This window comes from Pipra filicauda, unplaced genomic scaffold, assembly GCF_003945595.2.
Source record: "Pipra filicauda isolate LSUMZ 115617 unplaced genomic scaffold, ASM394559v2 scaffold585_size263788_pilon, whole genome shotgun sequence".
NCBI classification, from domain to species: Eukaryota; Metazoa; Chordata; class Aves; order Passeriformes; family Pipridae; genus Pipra; species Pipra filicauda.
The window spans coordinates 240,326-263,778 of record NW_024104737.1 but is presented as its reverse complement, the minus strand read 5'-3'; the positions used below and the strand labels follow the sequence as shown (position 1 = coordinate 263,778).

The 23,453-nt window shown below is 61.1% G+C and overlaps 4 protein-coding genes across 4 annotated transcripts; 2 read left to right on the top strand and 2 right to left on the bottom strand.

Moving 5' to 3' along the window:
- Nucleotides 1-416: 416 nt before the first annotated feature.
- On the bottom strand, nt 417-5,125 carry ITGA10 (integrin subunit alpha 10; the record flags this gene model as incomplete). The annotated part of the gene is made up of 11 exons (XM_039387713.1): nt 5,074-5,125; nt 4,310-4,421; nt 3,741-3,838; nt 3,554-3,633; nt 3,343-3,457; nt 3,132-3,259; nt 1,826-1,974; nt 1,115-1,265; nt 832-997; nt 664-737; nt 417-561 (listed from the first exon to the last, which is right to left on the bottom strand). Coding segments are annotated over exons 1-11 (1,270 nt in total), but the record flags the coding sequence as incomplete, so codon positions are not given.
- A 3,135-nt stretch (nt 5,126-8,260) lies between these two features.
- On the bottom strand, nt 8,261-11,828 carry PEX11B (peroxisomal biogenesis factor 11 beta). The gene is made up of 4 exons (XM_027728084.2): nt 11,723-11,828; nt 11,451-11,563; nt 10,686-10,887; nt 8,261-9,844 (listed from the first exon to the last, which is right to left on the bottom strand). The coding sequence occupies exons 1-4, from the start codon at nt 11,776-11,778 to the stop codon at nt 9,475-9,477; spliced, it is 741 nt and encodes a 246-aa protein (XP_027583885.2). The 5' UTR covers nt 11,779-11,828; the 3' UTR covers nt 8,261-9,474.
- A 502-nt stretch (nt 11,829-12,330) lies between these two features.
- Nucleotides 12,331-19,114, top strand: LIX1L (limb and CNS expressed 1 like). Its single transcript, XM_027728074.2, has 6 exons — nt 12,331-12,607; nt 14,379-14,542; nt 15,248-15,388; nt 16,045-16,140; nt 17,186-17,263; nt 17,346-19,114. Exons 1-6 carry the CDS (start codon nt 12,331-12,333, stop codon nt 17,586-17,588), a joined length of 999 nt encoding a protein of 332 aa, XP_027583875.1. The 3' UTR covers nt 17,589-19,114.
- Nucleotides 19,115-20,002: 888 nt separating this feature from the next.
- On the top strand, nt 20,003-23,369 carry RBM8A (RNA binding motif protein 8A). The gene is made up of 6 exons (XM_027728073.2): nt 20,003-20,088; nt 20,751-20,810; nt 20,933-21,010; nt 21,676-21,812; nt 22,605-22,741; nt 22,970-23,369. The coding sequence occupies exons 1-6, from the start codon at nt 20,022-20,024 to the stop codon at nt 23,013-23,015; spliced, it is 525 nt and encodes a 174-aa protein (XP_027583874.1). The 5' UTR covers nt 20,003-20,021; the 3' UTR covers nt 23,016-23,369.
- Nucleotides 23,370-23,453: the final 84 nt, after the last annotated feature.

Here is a 23,453-nt window from a genome sequence, read left to right as displayed (position 1 = left end):
GCCCTGGGCACACGGGCCCCCCGGGGTGCCCTAAATATCAAGATCACGGATATCTGGATCACGAGCATCTCAGCACCCCGAATATCCGTGACACGGAGTGTCCCCACTTCACCCCGTGTCTCCGGCACGTGGAGCGTTCCCGTTTCATCCCACGGCCAGGACATGGACCATCCCTGGCTCACCCCCCATCCCTGGGGACACGGAGAATCCCACGTGCCCCCCCCCCCCCCAGATCTCTGGGACACGGAACATCCCTGGCTCACCTCCCATCCCAGGAGACACGGAGACTCCCATATGCCCCCCGAGATCTCCGGGACAAGGAACATCCTTGGTTCATCTCAGATCTCAATAATATGGATTATCCCTGGTTTCCCCCCATCCCTGGTTTCCCCCCATCCCTGGGGACCCCCCCGTACCGAGATACGCTGCGTGGTTCTTCAGCTCCAGCGGGAATTCCCCCTGGAATGCTTCCCGGGGTGGGATGATGCGCCCGCGCCGGCTCTCCTCCAGCACGCCCCCCTCCCAGTCGTAGGCTCCCACCATTCCAAAGAGGATCCCGTCCTGCCGGGATGGGAGGGACGTGTCACCGCAACTCCCCCCTAAGGCCACCATCCCATCCCAGGACACCCAGCAGGGCCGGGATGGGCTTCCCGGCGGGATCACCTCGAGGAGGTGGATGGAGAAGCCGATCTGGGACATCTCCAGCTCGAAGGCGCTCTCGTTGTCCTCACGGGTGCCTGACCGCGGCAGGGAGGGGACGCTGTTCCTCCAGCTGCGCGCTTCCAGCCGGAATTCCCATCCCTTCCCGACCTCCCGGCCCCAGTGCGGCACCTTCGAGGCTGAAGATCCGATCTCCCAGCGCGTCCACGATGTCGTTGAGAGCGGCCTCGTCGGTGACGTTGAAGAAATACTTCTCGTCGGGGTCGCTGGCGATGAACTTGATCTCCCGGATGAAATCCTCGGGATCCTGCTGCCGCCGCAGGTAGTGCCCCAGGACCTGCGGGAGGGCCGGGGGTCAGCGGGACTCCTCCCTCCCGGGGCGGAGGGGACACGGGGACGGGGGGCAGCGGGACACTCCCCCCGGGGTGGAGGGGGACACGGGGCCGGGGCTCACGGCGATGGCGTAGCGGGTGATGTTGCGCTTCTCGCACTCTGCCAGCGCCGCCGGCAGCTCCTCCCCGTCGTGGGACTCCCCGTCCGTCACCACCAGCAGCAGCCGCGCGGCCCCCGAGCGCCCGCCCCGCTCGGCGCTGAAGGACTCGGCGCTGCCGGAACGAACGGGGCCGTCAGCACGAGCCCCGTCCTAATCCTGCTCCCGGTCCCCACCCTGCTCCCAACCCTCACCCCGATCTCAACCCCAACCCTGAGCCACATCCCAGTCCCAAATCTGAGCCACATCCCAGTCCCAACCCTGACCCCAATCCCAACCCTCACCCAAACCCTGACTCGATCCTAACCCTGATCCCGATTCCAATACTGAGCCCAATTCTAAGACAAACCCTGACTTGCTTCCGACCCTGTTCCCGACCTCAACCCCAACCCTGATCCAGATCCCAGTCCCAATCCTGACCCCAATCCCAACCCTCATCCAAACCCTGACTCGATCCTAGCCCTGATACCTATTCCAGTACTGATCCCAATCGCAAAATTAATCCCAACCCCAACCCTGCCCCCAGTCCTGACCCAAACCCCAACCCCTATCGCGATCCGAATGGCGACACCAGTCCAACCCTGACCACAATCCCCACCCTGATCCCAATCCCAATCCCCACCCTGACCTCAACCCTGACCCCGATCCCGCCCCCGGTCCCGGTCCGGAGCCCACCAGGCCTGCCGGATGGCCATGGCCGTGCGCGTCTCCCTCCCCTCCTGCCGCGTCAGGTTCCGGGCGGCCTCGAGCAGGGCCTGGGCTGTGGGGTGCTGCCCCAGCGCCCACTCCTGCACCACCTCCTCCCCGTACTGCAGCACCCCCACCTGAAACGGGAGGGGTCAGAGCCAGCGGGACCCCCAAATCCACAGGGAACCCACAGAAATCCCTGGGGAACCCCCAAATCCACAGGGACCCCTCAAATCCCCGGGGTGCTGCCCCAGCGCCCACTCCTGCACCACCCGCTCCCAGTACTGCAGCACCCCCACCTGAAACGGGGGGGGTCAGAGACAGTGGGACCCCCAAATCCACAGGGACCCCTCCTGCACCACCCGCTCCCTGTACTGCAGCACCTCCACCTGAAATGGGGGGGGTCAGAGACAGTGGGACCCCCAAATCCACAGGGACCCCTCCTGCACCACCCACTCCCTGTACTGCAGCACCCCCACCTGAAACGGGGGGGGTCAGAGCCAGCGGGACCCCCAAAGCCACAGGGACCCCTCCTGCACCACCTCCTCCCCGTACTGCAGCACCCCCACCTGAAACGGGGGGGGTCAGAGCCAGCGGGACCCCCAAATCCACACGGAACCCACTGAAATCCCTGGGGAGCCCCCAAATCCACAGGGACCCCTCAAATCCCCGGGGTGCTGCCCCAGCGCCCACTCCTGCACCACCCGCTCCCAGTACTGCAGCACCCCCACCTGAAACGGGGGGGGTCAGAGCCAGCGGGACCCCCAAATCCGCAGGGAACCCACAGAAATCCCTGGGGAACCCCCAAATCCACAGGGACCCCTCAAATCCCCGGGGTGCTGCCCCAGCGCCCACTCCTGCACCACCCGCTCCCAGTACTGCAGCACCCCCACCTGAAACGGGGGGGGTCAGAGCCAGCGGGACCCCCAAATCCACAGGAGACCCCTGCCCCCAAATCCCATAGGACCCCCTAATCCCTGGCAAAGGGCACCCTTGGCCCCCTCCAAAACCACCACCAGCCAGCACCACCCCAGGGGTGGCATCACCCTGGGGACAATGACATCACCCCAGGGTGGCATCTCTACAGGGGTGGTGTCACCCTGGGGACAATGACATCACCCCAGGGGTGGCATCACCCCGAGGGTGGTACCTATCATCACTAGAGACAACAGCATAGCCCTGGGGACAATCACCTTGCCCCGGGCACAACAATGCCCTGGGCACACCATTATAGCCCCGGGAACGCTGTCCCAGCCTTGGGGACACCACGGTGGCCCCGGTGCCACCCCCTGACCTGGGTCTGCCCGGGGCCGATGAAGAAGCGCCCCAGGATGTTCCCGAGGAAATCCTGCACCTCCTCCCAGGGGTAGATGCTGTTGGAGCCGTCCAGCACCAGGACGATGTCCATGTAGGTGGAGCAGCCTGGTAGAGGGACACAGCGACACCCGGGTGGCACCTCCCAGTCCGTCCCAGTCCGTCCCAGTCCGTCCCAGCGCCCCACTCACGCTGTGCCGTGGGCGCGACCGTCTCCACGAGCCGCAGCTCCTCGTCCAGGCGGACGCAGCGGCCGGAGCTGAACACGGAGGTGCCGCATTCCTGGGACCAAAGCGGGGCACACGCCTGGCGGGGGAGGAAGGGGGAAGGTGACACGGGCGACACAGCAGCGGGTGACATCCCGCCCCGGTTTCCCCCCCCCCGCGGACGCTCCGCGCTCACCACGAACCCGCCGTCCTTGGAGCCCACCAGGGTCATCCCGAGGTGTCCGGCGCTGCCGCGGAGCCACGGCGCTGTGTCCCCTCGGGGACACGGGGACAGAGACGGGGTCAGCACCGTGGGGACACCTTTTCCCCCCCCCGGAACCCCCCCGCGGTCACAGCCACCCCACCTCCCCCCTCCCCAATACCGAGGTTGGCCTTGGCGCAGGAGGAGTTTTGGGGTCCCACGCCGCACTTGTAGACGTCGCCTTGGCCGTCCCCATCCCACGGGGCCCCCACCAGCAGCCTGGGGGGACGCGGGGGGGACACGAGGACACGGTCGCAAAGAGGGACACGGTGGGGGGGGGGTCGCAAAGAGTGACACGGGGAGGGGACACCGGGAGGGGACACGGGGAGGGGACACGAGGAGGGGACACGGGGAGGGGACACGATGAGGGGACACGGGGTCCCCCCCGTCCTGCTCTGACCCCGCCAGCACGTTTTGGGGGCACCGCGCCAGGTCCTGCCGCCCCCGCTTCCGTCTGCCTGTCTGTCTGTCTGTCTGTCCGGCCGTGGCTGCTCCGGCCGCCCTGCCCGCCTCAGCTTCCCCTTCCTCACCTCAGCCCCCCCCCTTTTCCCTCCCTCCGTTCCCCCCTTTCCTGCCTCAGTTTCCCCGTCTCCACCTCCCCTTCCCCGCGGGCTGTCGGGGGGGGGGGGTGTGGGCGCTTCTTGAGCCCCCCTGCCCGTGTCCCTCCCCCTCCCCACGCGGGTCACTCACCCCCTGTCGCCGTCGCCCCCCCATTGCAGCACCCGGTACCCGAACTGGGACTCGGGGGGGCCCCGGAACACCCGCGGGTTCTCCACGTCGATGTTGAACCCCGCGCAGAGCCCTGGAGGGGGGGACGGGGGGGTCCTGGGGGGGGGTGGGGGGCACACACGGACCTTCCCCACCCAGCGGCACCCGGGGGGGATGCTCGGGGTGCCCGGTGTGGGGGGAACTCTCTCCCCCACGGACAGACCCCCAGCCCCCCAAATTAAGCCCCCCGTGCCTCAGTTTCCCCCCGCGGTGGGGACTGGGGGGGGGTCCCTGTTGAAGGGGGGGTTTGAACCGGCCCTGACCCCCTCCTGTGTTGGGACTGGAAACCCCCGGGTTTTTTTTTTTTTGTCTTTCTTTTTTTTTTCCCTCAGAAACGTAAAGATTTTCCATCAAAGTCGGCTTTTAGTTCCTCTTGCGGGTTCTCCTTCCCACCCTCACCCGCCCCAAATCCAGGGGGATTTCGGGGGTACCCTCCCTCCAAAAAAAATAAAGAAAACCCCAAAACATATTGGGATGACTAAAACCCTTCTGTTTTACCCCAAATTCCTCCGCCCCCCCCCCGGACACTCAGCGCGGGGGGCGAACCGCGCTTGGCTGCGCTCGGGTTAATGAGCACCCGGCTCCGCGCGCTCCCCCCGCCTCCAGCAGCCCCAAAACCCCTCGATTTCACCCCAAAACACCCTGAAACGCCCCGAAACTGCGCAATTTGGGGGGGGGTCTGTTACCTGGGAGCAGGAGCAGCGCCGGGAGCACCCCCTGGCCCCCCACCCCCCACATGGCCGTGCCGCAGCTCAAAGGTGACTCCGGCTCCAGCCGGGACAAAATCCCGGTTTTTTTCCTTTTTTTTTTTTTTTTTTTTCCTCTCTTTTTTTAATATTTTTTTTCCCTCCTCCTCATCTTCAATTGGCTGCTAAAAATACATGTGGTTTGGTTCGGGGGGGGGGGGGGGGCGGGGGGCGGGGGGCAAAGAGTTCGGGGAAAAAAAACAGGCGAAGTGGTAAAAACACGGGGAAAAAGGGGAGCGGGAAGGAGGAGGGCGAGGGATTTTGGAGACGGGGGACACTAGAGGGGATTTTACCCTTTTCCTGGAAAAATTAGGTGGGAAAAGGGTGCCCCCTTGTCCCCCCAAGGACGGACCCACCCGGAGGTGGCCGCGACCCCTGGACCTTCCCCGTGGGGACCGGGATGGGGGGAGTTGGGATAAAGGGGCTCGGGGATCTCTGGCGGGGTTTGGGTGGGACCTGGGCGGATTTTGGGGTGGATTTAGGTGGATTTCGGGTTGCCACGTCCTCCGGATGACACCGCCACCTCCCGGACACCGTCCAGGCTCCTTTCCGAGGAGGAGGAGACAGGATGACCGCGGTGTGTGTGTCCCCCCCCCATCCCACCCCACCCGCCGCTCCTGGCGCTGCCCCGGGCGCGCGCGAGACCCCCCAAAAAACTCCAAGGAGTTGTTGGAAGAGCCGCGGGTGCTCCGGCAGCGGCAGCTTTGGGGCTGGAAGGCGCCCGGGGAGATGCCGCTGTGTATTCCCGGATCCAGAGCCGCCCGCCGGGATCTCCCTCCCGGAGTTTGTTGTAGGAGAGGTGGAGGCCGTGGAGGGTTTTTGGGGAGCCCGGGGGGCACCTGGGGCAGCTCCAGGTCCATTCCCGGGATCCGCCTGGCACGGGATCCCCCCCCCCACACCTCCCGAGAGCACCAGGGATACCTCAGGGGCGGGAGGGGGGATCCAGGCATCCCTCTGGAGGAGAGGGGGGTCAGTGGTGCTGAGGGGATCCCAATCCCATCCCCAGGAAGCCCCGGGATCCATCCCCCGGGTGGCACCTGGATCTGGCAGGATGAGGACAGGGAAATCCTCCCTTGGGGATTGGATTCCAGGGGGGAATTATTGGGTGCTGGCTCCTGTGGGAATGGGGGATTTGATCCCAGGGGATTGAGGTCTGGACCCCTGTGGGATCCAGGGGATTGGATCCTGGGGGATTGGGGTCTCAGATCCCGTGGGGGTTGGGGGTGGGATCCTGGAGATTGGATCCCCAAGGGACTAAGGACTGGATCCAGGGACTGGGATCTGGATCCTCTGGGGGGAGAGGTTGGATTCCATGGGGATCAGGGACTGGATCCTGACTGGAGGATCGGGAGGATTGGAATAGGACTGAGGATGAGATCCTGAGAGGATCGGGGACAGGATTCCTGGGAGATCAGGGACTCCCAGACCACAGTGGGGGATTGAATCCCAGGGATCAGAGACCAGATCCTGGGGACTGGGGGACTGGATCCCAGGGATCAGCAAATGGATGGGGCAGGACTCACATGACGTGATGGGATCCCTGGGGATCAGGAAGAGTATCCTTGGGGAATTGGGGACTGGATCAGGAAGGTCAGGGCCAAATTCCGGGGGTCTCCCCTACCAGATCCAGGAGGCCCAAACTCCCCAGGGAGCTACTGATCAGATCCTGTAGGATTTGGGATTTGGGATAGCAGATCCTGTGGAATTCGGGACACCAGACCCCTGCAGGCCCAGCCCAGCCCAAACATCCACCCAACCCTTCCTCTTCCTCTTTCTCCCGATGGGAAGGGGGGACTCCCCAGGCCCAGCCCCCTTCCTTGGCTCCTCGCTGAGATTTTTTTGGGTGGGTTTGGGGAAAAAAAAAATTAAAAAAAAAAAAAAAAGAGGGAAAAAAAATTCAAACTCCGGGATTTTGGGACAGAGGGAAACTTGTGCTGGGCTGTGGGACGGGGCTGGAATTTTCAGGGAAGGGAAAAAAAAACAGGAAACGAGGAGAAAAACGGACAAAGGGCGACTGTGAGGCCACGGACGGGACCCCCCCCACCAGGTAGGGCCCCCCCTGTCATGGGGGACACTGAGGGAAAAATGGGAATTGTGGGGATGGGGCCAGGGAGGGACCTGGGGGCTGGATTGGGGGGTCAGGGGGCCCGGGGGGCACCTGGGAAGGGCCCCCCCCCACCTTTCCCAGCACCACCAGAGGGGGAATCTCGGCCTCGTTGATCCTGTTCCTGGTCCAGACGGATTCCAACATCTGCTGGAGAACACAGGCAGGGGGGAAATGAGAGAAATTGGGAAAAAAGGGGGGGAAATGAGGGCCAGGAGTGAGAAGAGAGGGATAAAACAGGGGTTGGAATTAGGAAATGGGATAGAAGTGGGGGAAAGGGGGATAAAGTGAGTCAGAGCGGGGAGAAATGGGGTAAAACTGCTTTGAGTTGGGAAAAATGGGATAAAACAGGGTTCAGGATTGGGACAACAGACACAAACTGCTCAGAATTGGGAAAAATGGGATAACTCTGAGTCTGTTCCAAGGGATTTAAGGGCCTGTGAGGGAACTCTGGGTGGATTCAGGGGCTCTGGACTCACCTGGAGGCTGTGCTGGAGCTGCTGCAGCTGCGGGGGAGCCTCATCCCACTCCGGATCCTCCCTCCTTCCCAGTGCCCAAACACCACTGGACACCCCAAATCCAACCCCCAAATCCCACCCCAAAAATCCCCTCGCCCCCCCCCTCACCCCACGTGGCCCCCCTGGGGTGCAGTGAGTTGGTCCGGGCTCAGCTGGGGCGGGAATGGCAACTGAGGAGGGATGGGATGGGATGGGATGGGATGGGATGGGATGGGATGGGATGGGATGGGATGGGATGGGATGGGTGGGGTGGGATAGGATAGGATGGGATGGGTGGGCTGGGATGGGACAGGATGGAATAAGGAAGGGATTGGGATCCTCCCCCCTATCTCCCACCCCTTTCCCCCTGGAAATGGCAGGAATGAGCCCCCCCCAACTCCAGGGGGTTATCCCAGCCCAGCACTCCCAGTCCAGCCCAGTGCTCCCAGTCCAGCATTCCCAGCCCATCCCAGTGTCCTGCATCCACGTTCCCCCAGATCCCAGGACAGAGGGACCGGAAGGCTGCTGGGCTTTAATAATTTAATTAGTTCATTAATTACACCGACACCGTGGGATCCACTGGAGTGAATCCCACCCATCCCAACTCCCCCTGGGATAAACACAGCTCTGAGACCTTCAATCCCTGGTTCTTCCCAGGAAAAAAAGCCCGGGAGCGGGCGGAGTTTGGGTACGGAGCTCCCAAAAAACCCTTCCAGAGGACGTTCCTGCTCTCCCAGGGATGGATCCAAGGACATCCCACCTCTGGAATGAACTAATTCCCAGCTCCCGGTGTGGTTCAGTAACAGGACATCACAGCTGGCTCAGGGCCACGGGAGTGTGATCTGGTGTCACAAAATCCAGGGAAAACGGGAGGATCCGGGGCTGCTGGGAGCAGGGAATCCCAGCCCCACCCCTGTTATCCCAAATACCACCCTGGAGTGGGATATCTGGGAAGGGAAGGGCAGCCAAGGTGGGTCCAGGCAGAGGGAGGGAGGGGGATCCACAGGATTCAGCTGCTCCCCAGTGGCTGGGAAGCACCCAGGATTCCCTCTCTGTTGGGAATGTGGGAATGCTGGGAGTGACCCCCCCCCCCAGCTCGGCACAACCCGTTCCAGTCCCTTCTTCCCCCTGGGATTGCAGGGAAGGTGCAGGAGAGCAAATTCCTGCCTGGATTTCACCCCCCCAAATCCATGGATTTACGCCCGACGCCCACGTGCATCCAAAATCCTTCCTGCTCCCCTCTCCCTGCCCTCGGATTTCTTAAAAAGCAGGAAAAATGTCCAGATAGGGGTTGGATAAACCAGCTGGCACCAGGATGGTCCCAATCCCGTGGCTTCACCCCCTCAAAATCCGTGAGAAGAGCCCCCAGCGATCCACGTTTTCCAGCCCCAAATATTCCCCCTTGGAAAAGGGGGGATGTTGAACCCCTAAAACGGCCGGAAAAGTTGCCAGGAAGAACCAAACTTCAGGAGACGAGGCCCCTGCGGGATCCGACGCCGGGCTCCCTCCATCTCCTCCCATCCCCTGGCTGGAAAAACGGCTGGAAAAGTCAACGGGACGAAAGAAATTTCGGGAGCCGAGGTCCCCGCGGGATCCGACGCCGGGTTCCCTCCACCCCGTGGCTCCGAGGAGTCGGGAACGACGGGAACGGGATGAGCCAGTCGGCTCCAGAGGCGTCCCAGCCGCTGGGATCGACCCCCAAGATTCCCAGCTATCCCGAGGAAGCTCCCGGGGTAACAACTACGGCTTCAGCTTGAGCCAGGGGTGGAGGATGGTGAGGATGGAGAGCACGGAGGAGGTGAGGCCGCACAATCCCACCAATCCCGGGCTGCTCCGGCACAGCCCCAGCTTTTCCAGCGGGATCACCAGGTCGCAGGCATTCCGGAGCAGGTCCAGCAGCAGCGGGGGGTTGTCCCGGAGCACCTGGAGCAGGAGCCGGAGCTGGAGCTGCAGCTGGAGCCGGAGCCGCTGGATCCCGCCGTCGGCCCGCACCTGGGGCCGGTTTTCCGGGCTCTTCCCGCGCTTCCCGGCCGCCTCCGCGCGCTCCAGCAGCACCCGGATCTCGTAGGCGTCCCGGCTCAGGTTCACCACCAGGGCAAACAGGTAATACCTGGGAAAAACAGGGAGCAGGGATGGCCCAGCGGGAAGCAGCAGCAGGAGGAGGCTCCTGCCCTCACTCGGGAATTCCACTGCCTGCTCTCCCTCAGGAAGCCCATTCCCTGACCTCCTTCAGGAATTCCAGCACTTGCTCTCCCCACAGGAGTCCCATTCCCTGCTCTCCCCAGGGGGAAATCCCATTCCTTGCTCTCCCTCAGGAATCCCATCCCCTTTGAGAATCCCATTCCTTGTTCTTCCTCGGGAATATCTTCAAGAATCCTGTTCCCTGCTCTCCCTTGGGAATCCTATTCCCTTCAAGAATCCCATCCCCTGCAAGAATCCCATTCCCTTCAAGAATCCCATTCCCTGCTCTCCCTCAGGAATCCCATCCCCTTCAAGAATCCCATTCCCTGCTCTCCCTTGGGGACCTCATTGACAACCCTCCAGTCACTCCAGTCTCTCTTCTCTCTTGGGAATCCCATCCTCTTTGAGAATCCCGTTCCCTACTCTTCCTTGGGAATCCCATTCCCTGCTCTCCCTCAGGAATCCCATCCCCTTCAAGAATCCCATTCCCTGCTCTCCCTTGGGGACCTCAGTGCCAACTCTCCAGTAACTCTGGTGCCTTTCCTCTCTTGGGAACCCCATTCCCAGTTCTCCCTCAGGAATCCCATTCCCTGCTCTCCCTCAGGAATCCCATTCCCTGCTCTCCCTCAGGAATCCCATCCCCTTCGTGAATCCCATTCCCAGCTCTCCCTCGGGAATCCCCTCCTCCCCCATCCACCTGGCAGACCCGTGAAGGCTTTTCCACCCTCACTTCCACGAATTCTGCCCCCTCCCAGATCCCAGCCTCTCACCTGAAGGCCCTCTGGCTCCACTTGTGGCTGTCGAGGCTGGGCAGGATCCCGCTCTTCCCGGCCCACAGGACGTTGTCGCAGGCGAGGAAGAGGGCGCGGTTCAGGTGGGACAGGGTGAGGCAGAACCTCAGCACGGGGTCGGGGAGGTGCAGCGAGCGCTGGGCCCCCCCCAGGGCCTCGGCCGAGCCCCCCAGGCGCAGCACTGGGGGAGGGACACGGGGTGGAGGGTCACCGAGGGGTGGGGGGGGGGATGCCCAAAGCCCCTCTGTCCCTCCCAGAGCCCCCAGTCCCCCTCTTAGAGCTCCCCATCCCACCCAGAGTCCCCCGTCCCCCTTTAGAGCTCCCCATCCCACCCAGAGTCCCCCGTCCCCCTTTAGACCCCCCTCTCCCCCCTCCAGAGCCTCCTGTCCCCCTTTAGAGTCCCCCATCCCCTCCAAGCCCCCCCGTCCACCCTAGAGCCCCCTATACCCCCAGAGACCCCGTCTGCCCTCAGAGCCTCTCGTCCCCCTTTAGAGCTCCCTGTCCTCCCCCTAAACTCCCCATACCTCCCAGAGCCCCCTTTAGAGATCCTCTGACCCCCCCAGATCCCACCGTCCCCCTTGAGAGCTCTCTGTCTCCCCCCCAAACTCCCCCTCGCCCCCAGAGCCCCCTGTCCACCCCCAGAGCCCCCCATCCCCCTTTAGAGCCCCCTGTCCCCCCCAGAGCTCCCTCTGACCCACCCCAGACCCCCCTTGCCCCCCTCCCCCGAGTGTCCCCCCCGCTCACATTTGCGGCCCAGGCTCAGATGAGCCTCCAGCTGCTGGAGGCGGCTCAGGGTCCCGGAGCTGGTCCCGGAGTTCAGCGCGGCCCCGGCCAGGGTACAGGCGTACTGGGCGGCCCTGGGGGGACACGGGGGGCGTCAGGGGGGGGCACCGGGGACACCCTCCCGCGGTCCCCGAGGCCTCCGGGACCGCCCTGCCCAGGCTGCCCACGGCCCCCCCCGGCACGGCCCCGCTGCCCCGGCCCCGCCGCCCGCTCCCGCTGAGCCGAGGCCGCACCTGAGGAGGCGCTCCCGGGCCTGGCTCTGGGCGCTGAAGCGCACCCAGGCCTCCATGGCGGGGCCGGACCGCTCCCGCTCCCGATCCCGATCCCAGTCCCGGTCCCAGTCCCGGTCCCAGCGCAGCGTCACGTCCGGGAGCCGCCGCGGCTCGTTCCTATTGGCTGTCCCCTTCCCGCCCCTTCCCACCAAAACACGGCCCGTGAATGGGCGCGCGCGCGGCAACCTCCGCCCCTTAAATCTGTGTCGAAGCTCTTGATTGGCTCGATTTTCCATTAATTGCCTCTCCAGACCAATGAGAGCGTGGCCGTCATCCCCGGACCCGCTACAGCCGCTGTTTTGCGCTCCGCGCGCTTTGATTCGCTCTTTCCCCTGTCATTCTAACAAACTCCGCCGCGCGATTGGACAGACGTCCGCTTATCCCCGCCCCCCTCCCCGACCCCACACCGTTATTTGTGTCGGGGTGCCCCGGCCCCGCCCCCCACGGGCCGCGCCCCGCTCTGTGATTGGCTCGCCGCCGCTTTCCCCGCCCCCCGCGCCCCGCTGCGGCGCTCCCATTGGCCGGGCGGGCGGTGAGTGACAGGCGGGCGCGGGGCAGGCGGCGCGGCGATGGAGGCGGTGCGGGCGCAGCGGCTGCAGCCCGGGGTGGGCGCGGGGCCTCGCGGGGCCCGGCCCGGCCTCCCCGGGGCCCCCGCGCCGCCGGGGCTGGGGCCGGCAGCGGCGCCGGGGCTCGGAGCGGGGCTGGGGCTGCCGCCGCCGCCGCCCCCGCTGGGTTTGCAGGGCCCCCCCGGCGCCGGGGCCGGGGCCGGGCCGCCCGCGGTGCTGCGGGAGGCGGTGGAGGCCGTGGTGCGGAGCTTCGCCAAGCACACGCAGGGCTACGGCCGCGGTGAGCGGGACCGGGGGAAGCGGGGCGGGGGGAGATCTGCCCTTGGCCCCTTTTTCCACTTCCTCACCCCTTTTCCTTATTTCCCTGTCCCTTTTCCCTGTTTCCATGATCCATTTCCTTCATTCCTCACCCCCTTTTCCTTATTTCCATGCCCTCTTCCTTCTCTCCGCGCCCGATTTCCTTCCTTCCGTGCCCCTTTTTCTTATTTCCATGTCCCTTTCCTCATTTCCGTGTCCCTTTTCCTTATTTCCATGTCCCTCTTCCTTGTCTCCATGCCCGATTTCCTTCCCTCCTCACCCCTTTTCTGCCCTTCCTCACTCCTTTTCCTTACTTCCATGTCCCTTTTCGTCATTTCCATGTCCCTCCTCCTTCTCTCCATGCCCCATTTCCTTCCTTACCCCCTTTTCCTTCTCTCTGTGCCCGATTTCCTTCCTTCCATGCCCCTTTTCTGCCCTTCCTCACCCCTTTTCCTCATTTCCATGTCCCTTTTCCTCATTTCCATGTCCCTTTTCCTCATTTCCATGTCCCTTTTCCCTATTTCCATGCTCCATTTCCTTCCTTCCAGGCAATTCCTTGGCTTGTGGGGTTTTTAAGGATTCACCATTCCTCCTCCCTGAGCAATTAGGGTTCTTCCCTTCATCCTGATGCCAGGACACAATTAAAGCCCCCTTTTTCCACGGAAAGCAGCTCCCTGGGCAATCCATGCCATTCCCAGTGGCTGCAGTTTTCTTGGGATACTCCCCACGGGCTGTATCCATGGAAAATCCATTTTCCTGGGGGTTGGGAGAGGCTGTCAGGGGGTGCTCCAAGGATTGCATCAGGCCGATCCCCACGTGCCAGAGGGGGGGTTGGATGTTCCTTTGGATTTAAAAACATAACAAAAAAAAAAGGGAAGAGGCGACAAAAAGGGGATTTTCCTGCTGCTGGGATGGAAAGAATCCGTCATCCCGCCCCCCAAGGAGCCACTTGGGGATGATTTTGGGCTCCCGCTGCCTCCGGAAGCTCCGCTGCGCTTCCAAAGGGTGAGGCCTTGGCAGGCGGCGGGATCAGCGGCTCCAGAGCCATGTGGAAGCACTTATCCCACTGGATTTCACGTGGATCTGTGCCGGCAGGAGCCGGGCCGGCGCTCCAGAGGGATAAACAGGGTGGATTGACGGTCGGGAGCAGCGAATCCGAAGGGTGAGGCCAACAGGAGCTGCCCCACCTTGGATCATAAATTTCCTCCCCAAAGAGTCCTTCAGGGAGCAGGAGATGTCCCCGATTCTACATGGAATCATGGATTTAGGGAATGGTTTGGCTTGGAAGGGGCCTTAAAGTTTCTTCCACGGGCAGGGATTTCTTTGAGGGAATAATATTCCGTGGGCAAGGATTTTTTGAGGACCATCCTCTCGGATCTCGAACCTGTAACAGGATTTGGGATTCTTCCCAATATCCAGCTTCCTCTCTCCTGCCTTCTCCTGCCACATCACCCCTCGGCGCTGATGGATTCCAACTGGGAATTTCCAGCGGGATGTGGGTGATCCCTGAGGGATCCAGCGGGGTGGGGGGACCTCCACAACCTTTTCCAAGCCCCCTCCTGCCCTCTCTCCCCTCAAATTTCTTGGGAGGAGAAGGGACTTCCATCGCACCGTGTTCATCCCGACGTGCCCCAGACCGATGGATCCCGAGGCCGATGGATCCCGGCCCGTCTCCCGCGGGCTGGGGGCGATCCCAGAGTGATCCGGCGGGGTGATGGGGGAGGGGGGGGTCATTCCCGGTTTTTCCCCGGCAGTGAACGTGGTGGAGGCCCTGCAGGAGTTCTGGCAGATGAAGGCGTCGCGCGGGGCCGACCTTCGCCACGGGGCGCTGGTGCTCTACGAGATGGTGCCCGCCGGGAGCCCCCCCTACGTGTGCTACGTCACCCTGCCCGGGGGCAGCTGCTTCGGCAGCTTCCAGGTATTCCCAAATATCCCCCCGGGGTGGGTGTTCCCCCTGCCCGCCAACCCCTTCCCAAATATTGGCTGCGTTCCAAATTCCTTCCCGTCCTTCCTCTTGGTTGGAAAAATGGATCCAAAAGGAACAGTCCCGGCAGCCACAGGGTCACGCCGGCCCAGAATCCTGGTCTTTGGGAGGAATTTGGGAATGGTTTGGGTTGGAGGTCATTAATTACTTGATGGGCGGTTTCGACGGAGCTGATGGATTCCAACTGGGAATCCCCTGTTTCCAGCAGGATATGGGTGATCCCCGAGGGATCCAGCGGGGTGGGGGGAACCTCCACAGCCTTTTCCAAGCCCTCTCCTGCCATCTTTCCCCTCAATTCCTTGGGAGGAGAAGGGACTTCCATAGGAACGTGTTCACTCCTCAGTGCCGATGTGATGGAGCTGATGGATTCCAGCTGGGAATTTCCAGCGGGATGGGGGCGATCCCGGAGGGATCCAGCGGGGTGGGGGGAACCTCCACAGCCTTTTCCAAGCCCTCTCCTGCCATCTTTCCCCTCAGTTCCTTGGGAGGAGGAGGCACTTCCCCGGGAACGGGCGGTTTCGAACCCCTCGCGCCGCCTCCTAATTCCGCCCCCACCCTCCCAACCGCCATTCCCGGTGGCCCCGGGGGGGGGGGGTGTTGGGATCCCGGGAATGCCGTGACAGTGTCCACGTGTCCCAGTTCTGTCCCACCAAGGCCGAGGCGCGGCGCAGCGCGGCCAAGATCGCGCTGATGAACTCCGTGTTCAACGAGCACCCGTCGCGCCGCATCACCGACGACTTCATCGAGAAGAGCGTCTCCGAGGCCCTGGCGTCCTTCAACGTAAGGATGGGCACGGAAAAACCCCGGGAAAAGCACCCCCCAAACCCTGGGATCAGAGGCAGGTTTTGTGGAATTGTCATATTTAAACTGAGACAGGAGTATTCCGAGTTTTAGGTGCGTTTTGAGTTCCCGTTCTCCTGCTCCGGAGAGCCCGAGCGCTGGCGCTCCAGGGTGGGATGAGGAGGCCGAGGTGTGGAATCTCCCGGCCTTGGGTTGGCACATCCACTGCTTTCCCTGAAACCGAAGGTTTTCCAGGGATTTCGGATTCTGTCCCTGGGAGCTTTGCGCTCTCCCTTCCCTGCCCCGATTATCCCGGAGGGAATTCTTGCCGCGTAACCTGCGGCTGCTCCGTGGTCTCCGGGGTGTTGTGAGAGCTTTGGAATCGCTGCAGGAAAAATCCTGTTCCCAGGGGTGTTGTCCAGGGATTCCTTGCTCCAGGAGAGGCACATTTATCCTGGTGCTGTCCCAGATTTATCCAGGGAGAGCCGGAGTGGCCGGTGCCGCATGAGCGAGGCTGGACTGGCTGGATAAGGATGTCACAGCCCTGTGCTGGCACCAGGCTCTCCTGAATCCCACTGGGAATTCCTGGAGCAGGGACAGTGCAGCAGGAGTGGCACTGGTGGGAATGGCAGCTCCTGTCTGGAATGTCTCTGCAGGGCAACCGGGAGGAGGCGGATAATCCCAACACCGGGATCGGGGCGTTCCGCTTCATGCTGGAGTCCAACAAGGGAAAATCCATGCTGGAGTTCCAGGTACTGTTCCCAGTTTTTCCAGGTATTGTTCCTAACCTGTCCAGGTCCCATTCCTAATTTAATTAAGGGGTGGTTGGTTTGATCTTCCAGCTGCATTTTCAGTGCTTTCTGTGGAAAATGAATTTGGGGTTTCCCTTTGGTTGCATCCGAGGTACTTCCAGGTGCAGCCAAATCCTTGGAATGGGGTTTCCCTCCTTGCTGTTTGCCAGGCTCAGTGTCAGGGAAGTCCCACTCGGGTGTTTCCGGGTGGCACCTCCAAACGTCATAAGTGTGGCAATAATTAATCCAGTTCATTAGTGGGATTCATCCTCTCCCTGAAAACAGGGAAGCAAGAGCTCTCCCAAGGAAAGCTGGGAAGATATTTCCCCTAAGGACATTTCCAGTGACTGGAAATGATTCTGAAGCCTGGAAGTGTGGGCACTCCACCGGAGCTGGATTTTTTAGGAGAGGAGAAAGCTGACTCTGCTCTAGGGTTTGGATCCAGCTTTGGAACGTGGCTGTGTTTGGGATTCCATACTTTTCCCAAAGCCAACTCCTCTCCTGGCTCCTTTCCCTGGAATGGGAGGGGCTGAGGTGTTTCTGTTCAGGGTCCTGTTTACAGCTGGGATGGATATTCCCAGCTCCAGCTGGCTTTGGGAAACCTGACAGGTCCCAGTTTTTAAGCAGAATCTGTGTGTCCTAGAGGGAGAAATGGCTGGAAAACCTGGAATTGTCCCCGGTGCTGCCGGTGCTTCAGCTTGGAGAGGCTCATCCCGGACTCCCCAGGGCACAGGGGGCGTTGGAGGCTCCACCTCCATCGTAATCCAGATTAATCAGGGAATCTTGCCCCGGTGTCCTGCTCCTGGTGGTACCTTTAGCTCAATCCACATCCCGGGAAGCTGCCCCACCTCTGGAAGCGCCCCAGGCCGGGTTGGACGGAGCCACCTGGGCGGCTGTTCCGTGTCCCTCCCTTGCTCCCGATGATCCATAAGGTCCCTCTCCCACCCCGCCCCATCCCAGCATTCCACGATCCCGCTCCCATCCTGCCTCCCTTTTCCCTTCCCAGGAGCTGATGACGGTTTTCCAGCTGCTGCACTGGAACGGGAGCCTGAAGGCCATGCGGGAGCGGCAGTGCTCGCGCCAGGTGAGTCCGGAGCCGCTCCGGGAACGCCACCCCGCCGCTCCTTCCCGGCCCTGATCCCACCCCCGCATCCCATTCCCACCAGGAAGTCCTGGCTCACTATTCCCACCGCGCCCTGGACGATGACATCCGGAACCAGATGGCCCTGGACTGGGTGAACCGGGAGCAGAGCGTCCCGGGCGCCCTTTCCCGGGAGCTGGCGGCCACAGAGCGGGAGCTGGACGAGGCCCGGCTGGCCGGGAAGGAGCTGCGCTTCCATAAGGAGAAGAAGGACATCCTGCTGCTGGCGGCCGGCCAGCTGGGATCCGGCCACTCCGCCGGCTGCTGAGTCCCGGGATCCGGCCCCGGGATCCCTTCCGGAGCTCCCGGCCCCCCTTCCCGAATCCCGGCCCGTTTGCACATTGGAAAGAAATGTAGGGAAAAAGCTCCTGGGTGGATTTTAACCGCTTCATCCCGGTTTTTAGAGGTGCTCCTCAGTCTCCTCATTCCCTAGAGAATCTCTTATTCCCTCGAGAACTACTCATTCCCTATGGATCTTCTTATTCCCTAGGGAATTCTTTGTTCCCTACAGGATTCTTTCTGTCCCTTGTTTTTGGGGTTGAAAACGCAGGTTTTGGCCCCTCCGCTCTCCATCGGTACTGGAGTGGGCAGGATTCCGTGGGATCCAGCTTTTCCTCCTTTGGATCTGATGCTTGGCACTCCCTCCCTCCTAGAGCAGAAAGGGATCAATTAAAGCTCCTTGATGAGCTCCTTAATTAAATCCCAAAGGATCGTGACGTGCTGTATCCAAAGGGATTGAAAACTGGGATTTGGGATTAAATCTGGGATCAGCCCGCAGCATCCCAGCCCTGAGCTCAGCAGGATCTGCAGTTCCCCCTGGAACTGTCCTGTCCGTGGCCAAACATCAGCCTTGGCTTTTCCATGGAAGGTTGGAAAAGCCTTGGAAGAGTTTGGGAATGAGGGAGGGATCTGCACTAATCATTCCCTTCCCCTCGTATCCATATCCATGTGGAACTTAGATGATATTTAGCTTTACAAAACCCTTTTATGGCATGGGATTGTTCAAACAGCTCCCAAGGAAATGGCAGTTTACCCCTGGAAATTCTCACCTCACTCCCCCTTTCTCCACCAGACCAGGAATACAAACAAAATTCCAAGGCAGAATTCCTTTTTCACGCCAGCTTGGAGCTTTTCCCACTTCTTATCCCCACAAACCCTTCGGGGTGCTGTTATTCCCACCCTCTCACCCCCTTCCTCCCTCTGCCTGAGCGCAGGATATTCCAGCAATAATCGTTGTTTTGGGATAAGATTGGAATAATTCCATGATCCGTAGGTATCCTGCTTTTATATCCACATCCTGACGAGCCTGTTTTGGGGGTTCTATATTTTTTATACTTTCACAACACTATTAACGTTTGATGTCGCTGGAAATGGGATTAAAAAGGCCCGGGGGGTGGGTGGGGGAGTGTTCTTGAAATATTGGAAAAATCCAGACCTGGAACTTGGATTTAGGGATCACCTGGAGTTAATCCTGTGATTTATTCCCCTGATTCCCCACGAGAGGAAATTCCTGAAGCTCCTCCCAGCACTTCCAGTGGCTTCAGTGCTCCAGCTCCCAGCGAATGGATCCAGGCGGATTTTTGGGGGAAAAAGGAAAAAAAAAAAGGGAAAAAGTGCTGGTTTGGGGGCTCCAGATCCCCTCAGAAGGTGCTAAAACAAACAAATCCAGGTTTCCTCAGTATGGAAAGGGTGTTGTGCTCCCTGTTGAAACGATGGAATGATGTGGATCCGGCGGGACAAATCCTGGGGTGGATTTTATACAATAAAACCAGCGATTTTTTTTTTTTGGGGTAACTTTGGTGCTTTTGCTCATTCCCTGCGGCTGAGTTGTGCCCAACCTCCACTTTAAGCCAGAATGTTGCCATTTTTGGCTGTTTTTCCTCTTAAACCTGTAATTAGTTTGGCGTCGTAAAATAAGGGTGAAGGAAGCAAAAACGATTGAAAAGAGCCGGAGGAAGTCAATCTAATGAATCATGTGCTTCAAAAGGCACAATTCAGTAGGATTTGCTTTGCCGAGGATTAAATTCAATAAAAAAAAATTGTTTTAGTGGAGAATAACACCAAGTTATCTTTTAATTAGTGATAGATGTGGTGGGTAAAGACAATCAGAGGAGGGTCAGAGGTCGAAATTAATCGAAGGATGAACCCACGAGACTGAAGGAAAATGACCCTCAATGTGATGAAACCTGCCACAAAAGAGACACTAAATGGCATTTATGCTCCAAAAAAGAGCAGCCGGGTGAAATTTTAGTGTAGGCTTGTGTCATAATAAGGAGGATGGTTTTTGGGGAGGCAACTTTGAGCGTTGTGACGGATAAACACCCGAAGAATCTGTATTTTGGGGAGCATGGCTGACGAGTGAGTCCCCACGGTCCCGTCAGGAGGAATTAAAGGAATGTTTCATCCAAAGGACACTTTGGGTGTGATTTTTTGGTTTCAGGCGCTTCCACCACAGACCCTTCCCAACATGGCGGCGTTTTCTGCCCCCTTCCCACTCAGGTGACCTTCCCAACATGGCGGCGTTTCCTGCCCTGTCCTCTTAGGTGACCTTCCCAACATGGCGGCGTTTCCTGCCCTGTCCTCTTAGGTGACCTTCCCAACATGGCGGCTCTACCCCCGCCTCCCCTCGCCCTTCCCAAGATGGCGCCGCCCCATTTCCGCTTCCCGCCCTCCCGCCCATGGCGGCGCATCCGGAGCCAACATGGCGGACGTGCTGGATCTCCATGAGGCGGGCGGGGAGGATTTCGCTATGGACGAGGACGGGGATGGTGAGCGCGGGGCTGGGGCTGCTCCTCCGGGTCCGGAGACGGCTCGACGACCGGTCCGGCCGGGCTCCGGCCCGGGGGAGCCTCTCCCGCCTCACCCCCAAATCCCGGGTCGGCTCCCGCAGCCTCGCCGGCCTGAGGGACGGACCGGGCCCGGGGGGGTCATTCCTGGACTGGGAGGGAGGGTCCTGCAGGCCTGGGGGGTCTTATTGCTCCCAGGGGGGTCTTGTTGTTCTCAGAGGAGTTCTGCCCATCCCTGGGGGGATCTTATAGTTCCAGGGGGGATCTTGTCGCTCCCAGGGGAGTCCTGCCCATCCCAGGGTGTCATTCCCAGCACGGTGGGAGATCCTGCCTTTCACTGGGATAGGTCGTGCTTGTCCCATGGGGATCACGGGGTCATTCCTGGCCCACCGGGGTCATTCCCAGCTCTGGGGGAAGGGGTTCCTGTCCGGCCCGGTGGGGTCATTCCCATCATGGGCCTTTCCTGGGGGTGGTCCCTGCCTGTTGCCTGTACCAGGGGGGTTCTTCCCAGCCCGGGGGGTCATTCCCAGCCCAAGGGGGTCATTCCCAGCCACAACTGGGGGGTCCCTGCCCATCTGGGGGGGTCCTGCTCCCCCTGACTCTATGATTTCCCCCCCTCCCCAATTCCTGCCTCCTCCCCCCAGAGAGCATCCACAAGCTGAAGGAGAAGGCCAAGAAGAGGAAGGGCCGCGGCTTCGGTTCAGGTGAGGCCCCAAAAACCCTTCCCTGGCACCCTGGGGTGGGGGGGGTGGGTGACACCCCACCCCGTGCCACAGTGGGGGGGGTTGAGGGGCCCCGTTATCCCATCGTGTTCCCTCTTTTCCAGAGGAAGGATCCCGGGCCCGGGTGCGGGAGGATTATGACAGCGTGGAGCAGGACGGGGATGAACCAGGACCACAGAGATGTGAGGGGGGACACTGGGGACATGGGGGGGACATTGGGGGCATGGGGGGGACACTGGGGACATGGCGGGGACATTGGGGACATGGCGGGGACATGATGGACACAGTGAGTCCAGAGCTCCAGGTCTGGGCTCAGCCCTGCTGGGATAATCCTTTTTCCAACCGCCCCCATCATTCCCAGGATTTATTTTGGGGCAAACCCCAAATCTCAAACTCGGGGGCTCCGTATCCCCTTCCCAAGGGGGGGAATGGGGGAGATTTGGGGGGACACCACTTCTTGGGGACCCCATGGCCTCTAAGTGTCACAGGGACACCTTCCCTGTAGAAGGCAGGGGGAATGGGGGGTTGGGGGGTCCTGAGCTCTGGGTTGGGATGATCCCTTCCCCCCTTCCCAGGATTTATGGACTCTGGGGCTCCATCTCCCCTTCCCAGCTGTGGAATTTGGGGGACACACCTTTTCTTAGGGACACTTCTCCATAGGAAGGAGGAGGAATGGGGGGGGTTCCTGAGCTTGGGGCCGGGGCTCCCCCCACCACAATTCCCGGGATTGATTTTGGCTCAACCCCCAAATCTCAGCCTTGGGAGCTCCACATCCCCTCGCCGAGGGTGGGATTCCTGGGGGGATCCCCCTTTCCCAGCCCTGTGACTCCCTTTTTTCCCCCCCCAGCCGTGGAGGGCTGGATCCTGTTCGTGACGGGGGTGCACGAGGAGGCCACGGAGGAGGACGTGCACGATCGCTTTGCTGAGTTTGGGGAGATCAAGAACATCCACCTGAACCTGGACCGGCGCACGGGATACCTCAAGGTGCCCTGGGGGGCTCAGGGTTAGGACTGGGAGGGGTTTGGGGGGGACCCCCCAGCTCCATTTTGGCTTGTGGGAGGGTTGAATTGATCCGATGGAGTCCGGGCTCGGAGGTCCTGTGGGATCACCCCAAAAGTGAGCTGATTTTTGGGGTCACGGGGTCCCTGCACCCCAAACCTGAACCGGGGGTTCCCGCCATGCCTGGGCTCGTTCCCGGTGCCATTCTCATTCCAGATCCCAATCCCAGGGTGTCTGGGGGTTCCTGCACCCCAAACCTGAGCCAGGGGTTCCCGGGCTCATTCCCAGTGCCATTCCCATTCCAGATCCCAATCCCAAGGTGTCAGGGGGTCCCTGCACCCCAAACCTGAGCCAGGGGTTCCCGGGCTCATTCTCAGTGACATTCCCAGTGCCATTCCCATTCCAGATCCCAGTCCTGGGGTGTTGGGGGGTCCCTGCCCCCCAAACCTGAGCTGGGGCTTCCCACCATGCCTGGGCTGATTCCCATTCCAATTCCGGATCCCAATCCCAGGGTGTTGGGGGGTCCCTGCACCCCAAACCTGAGCCGGGGGTTCCTGCCCTGCCCAGGCTGATTCCCAGTGCCATTCCCATTCCAGATCCCAATCCCGGGGTGTTTGGGGGTCCCTGCCCCCCAAACCTGAGCCGGGGGTTCCAGCTGTGCCCAAGCTCCTTCCCATTCCCAGGGTGTCAGGGGGTCCCTGCCCCCCAAACCTGAGCCAGGGATTCCTGGGTTCATTCCCAGTGCCATTCCCAACGCCGTTCCCGATCCCTCCCCAGGGCTACACGCTGGTGGAGTACGAGACGTACAAGGAGGCGCAGGCGGCCATGGAGGGGCTGAACGGGCAGGAGCTCATGGGGCAGCCGGTCAGCGTCGACTGGTGCTTCGTCAGGGGCCCCCCCAAGGGCAAGCGGAGGTGAGGGACGGGAATTCCGGGAGCTGGGAGCGGGAGGGACCTCCGGGAGCATCGGAACCCCCCGCTGGGGGGAACGGGGGCCGTTCCGTGTGCCGTCACGGGGAGGGACTGGGGTTAAAATAGGGATAAATGTGCCAAAATGCTTTCTCTCCCCTTGATCCCCTTTTCCCTCATCCTCTTTTCCTCTTTGCCTTTTCCCTTTCCTCCCACCTATTCCCTGTTTTCCAGGGGTGGGCGCCGGAGGAGCCGCAGTCCGGACCGGCGCCGTCGGTGATGGATCCAGGATTCCACCTGTCCATGTTCCGAGTCCAAACTGGGCGAAACTGGGAAAACTGGGGGGGGGTTTGGACACAGGTCTGAGGAGCCAAACCGGCTCCATCCCTTGGGAAATCGGGGTTTTGCGGAATTTTATTGTTTTCAAAGGACAGACGTGAGGGGAGCAGCAGCAGCCCCCGAGGGTTGGGGGTGTTTCCCTCAGGTTTGGGGGGGATCCCTCCCAGCCCCCCATCCCAGCACATCCCAGGAGTTTTTTCCCTACCCCAGGCAAACGTTCCCTTGATCTCCCATGGGATTTATCCCACTGGGAAACCCTTATTTTCTGTTAAATAACAGTTTTTGTGTAAATTTGGCTTCTTGTTCTTTGTGTTTCATTAAACCCCCTCTAGCCCCTCCCTTGCCCCTTTCCCTAAAATCCCTCCCCGTCCCAGCTGCT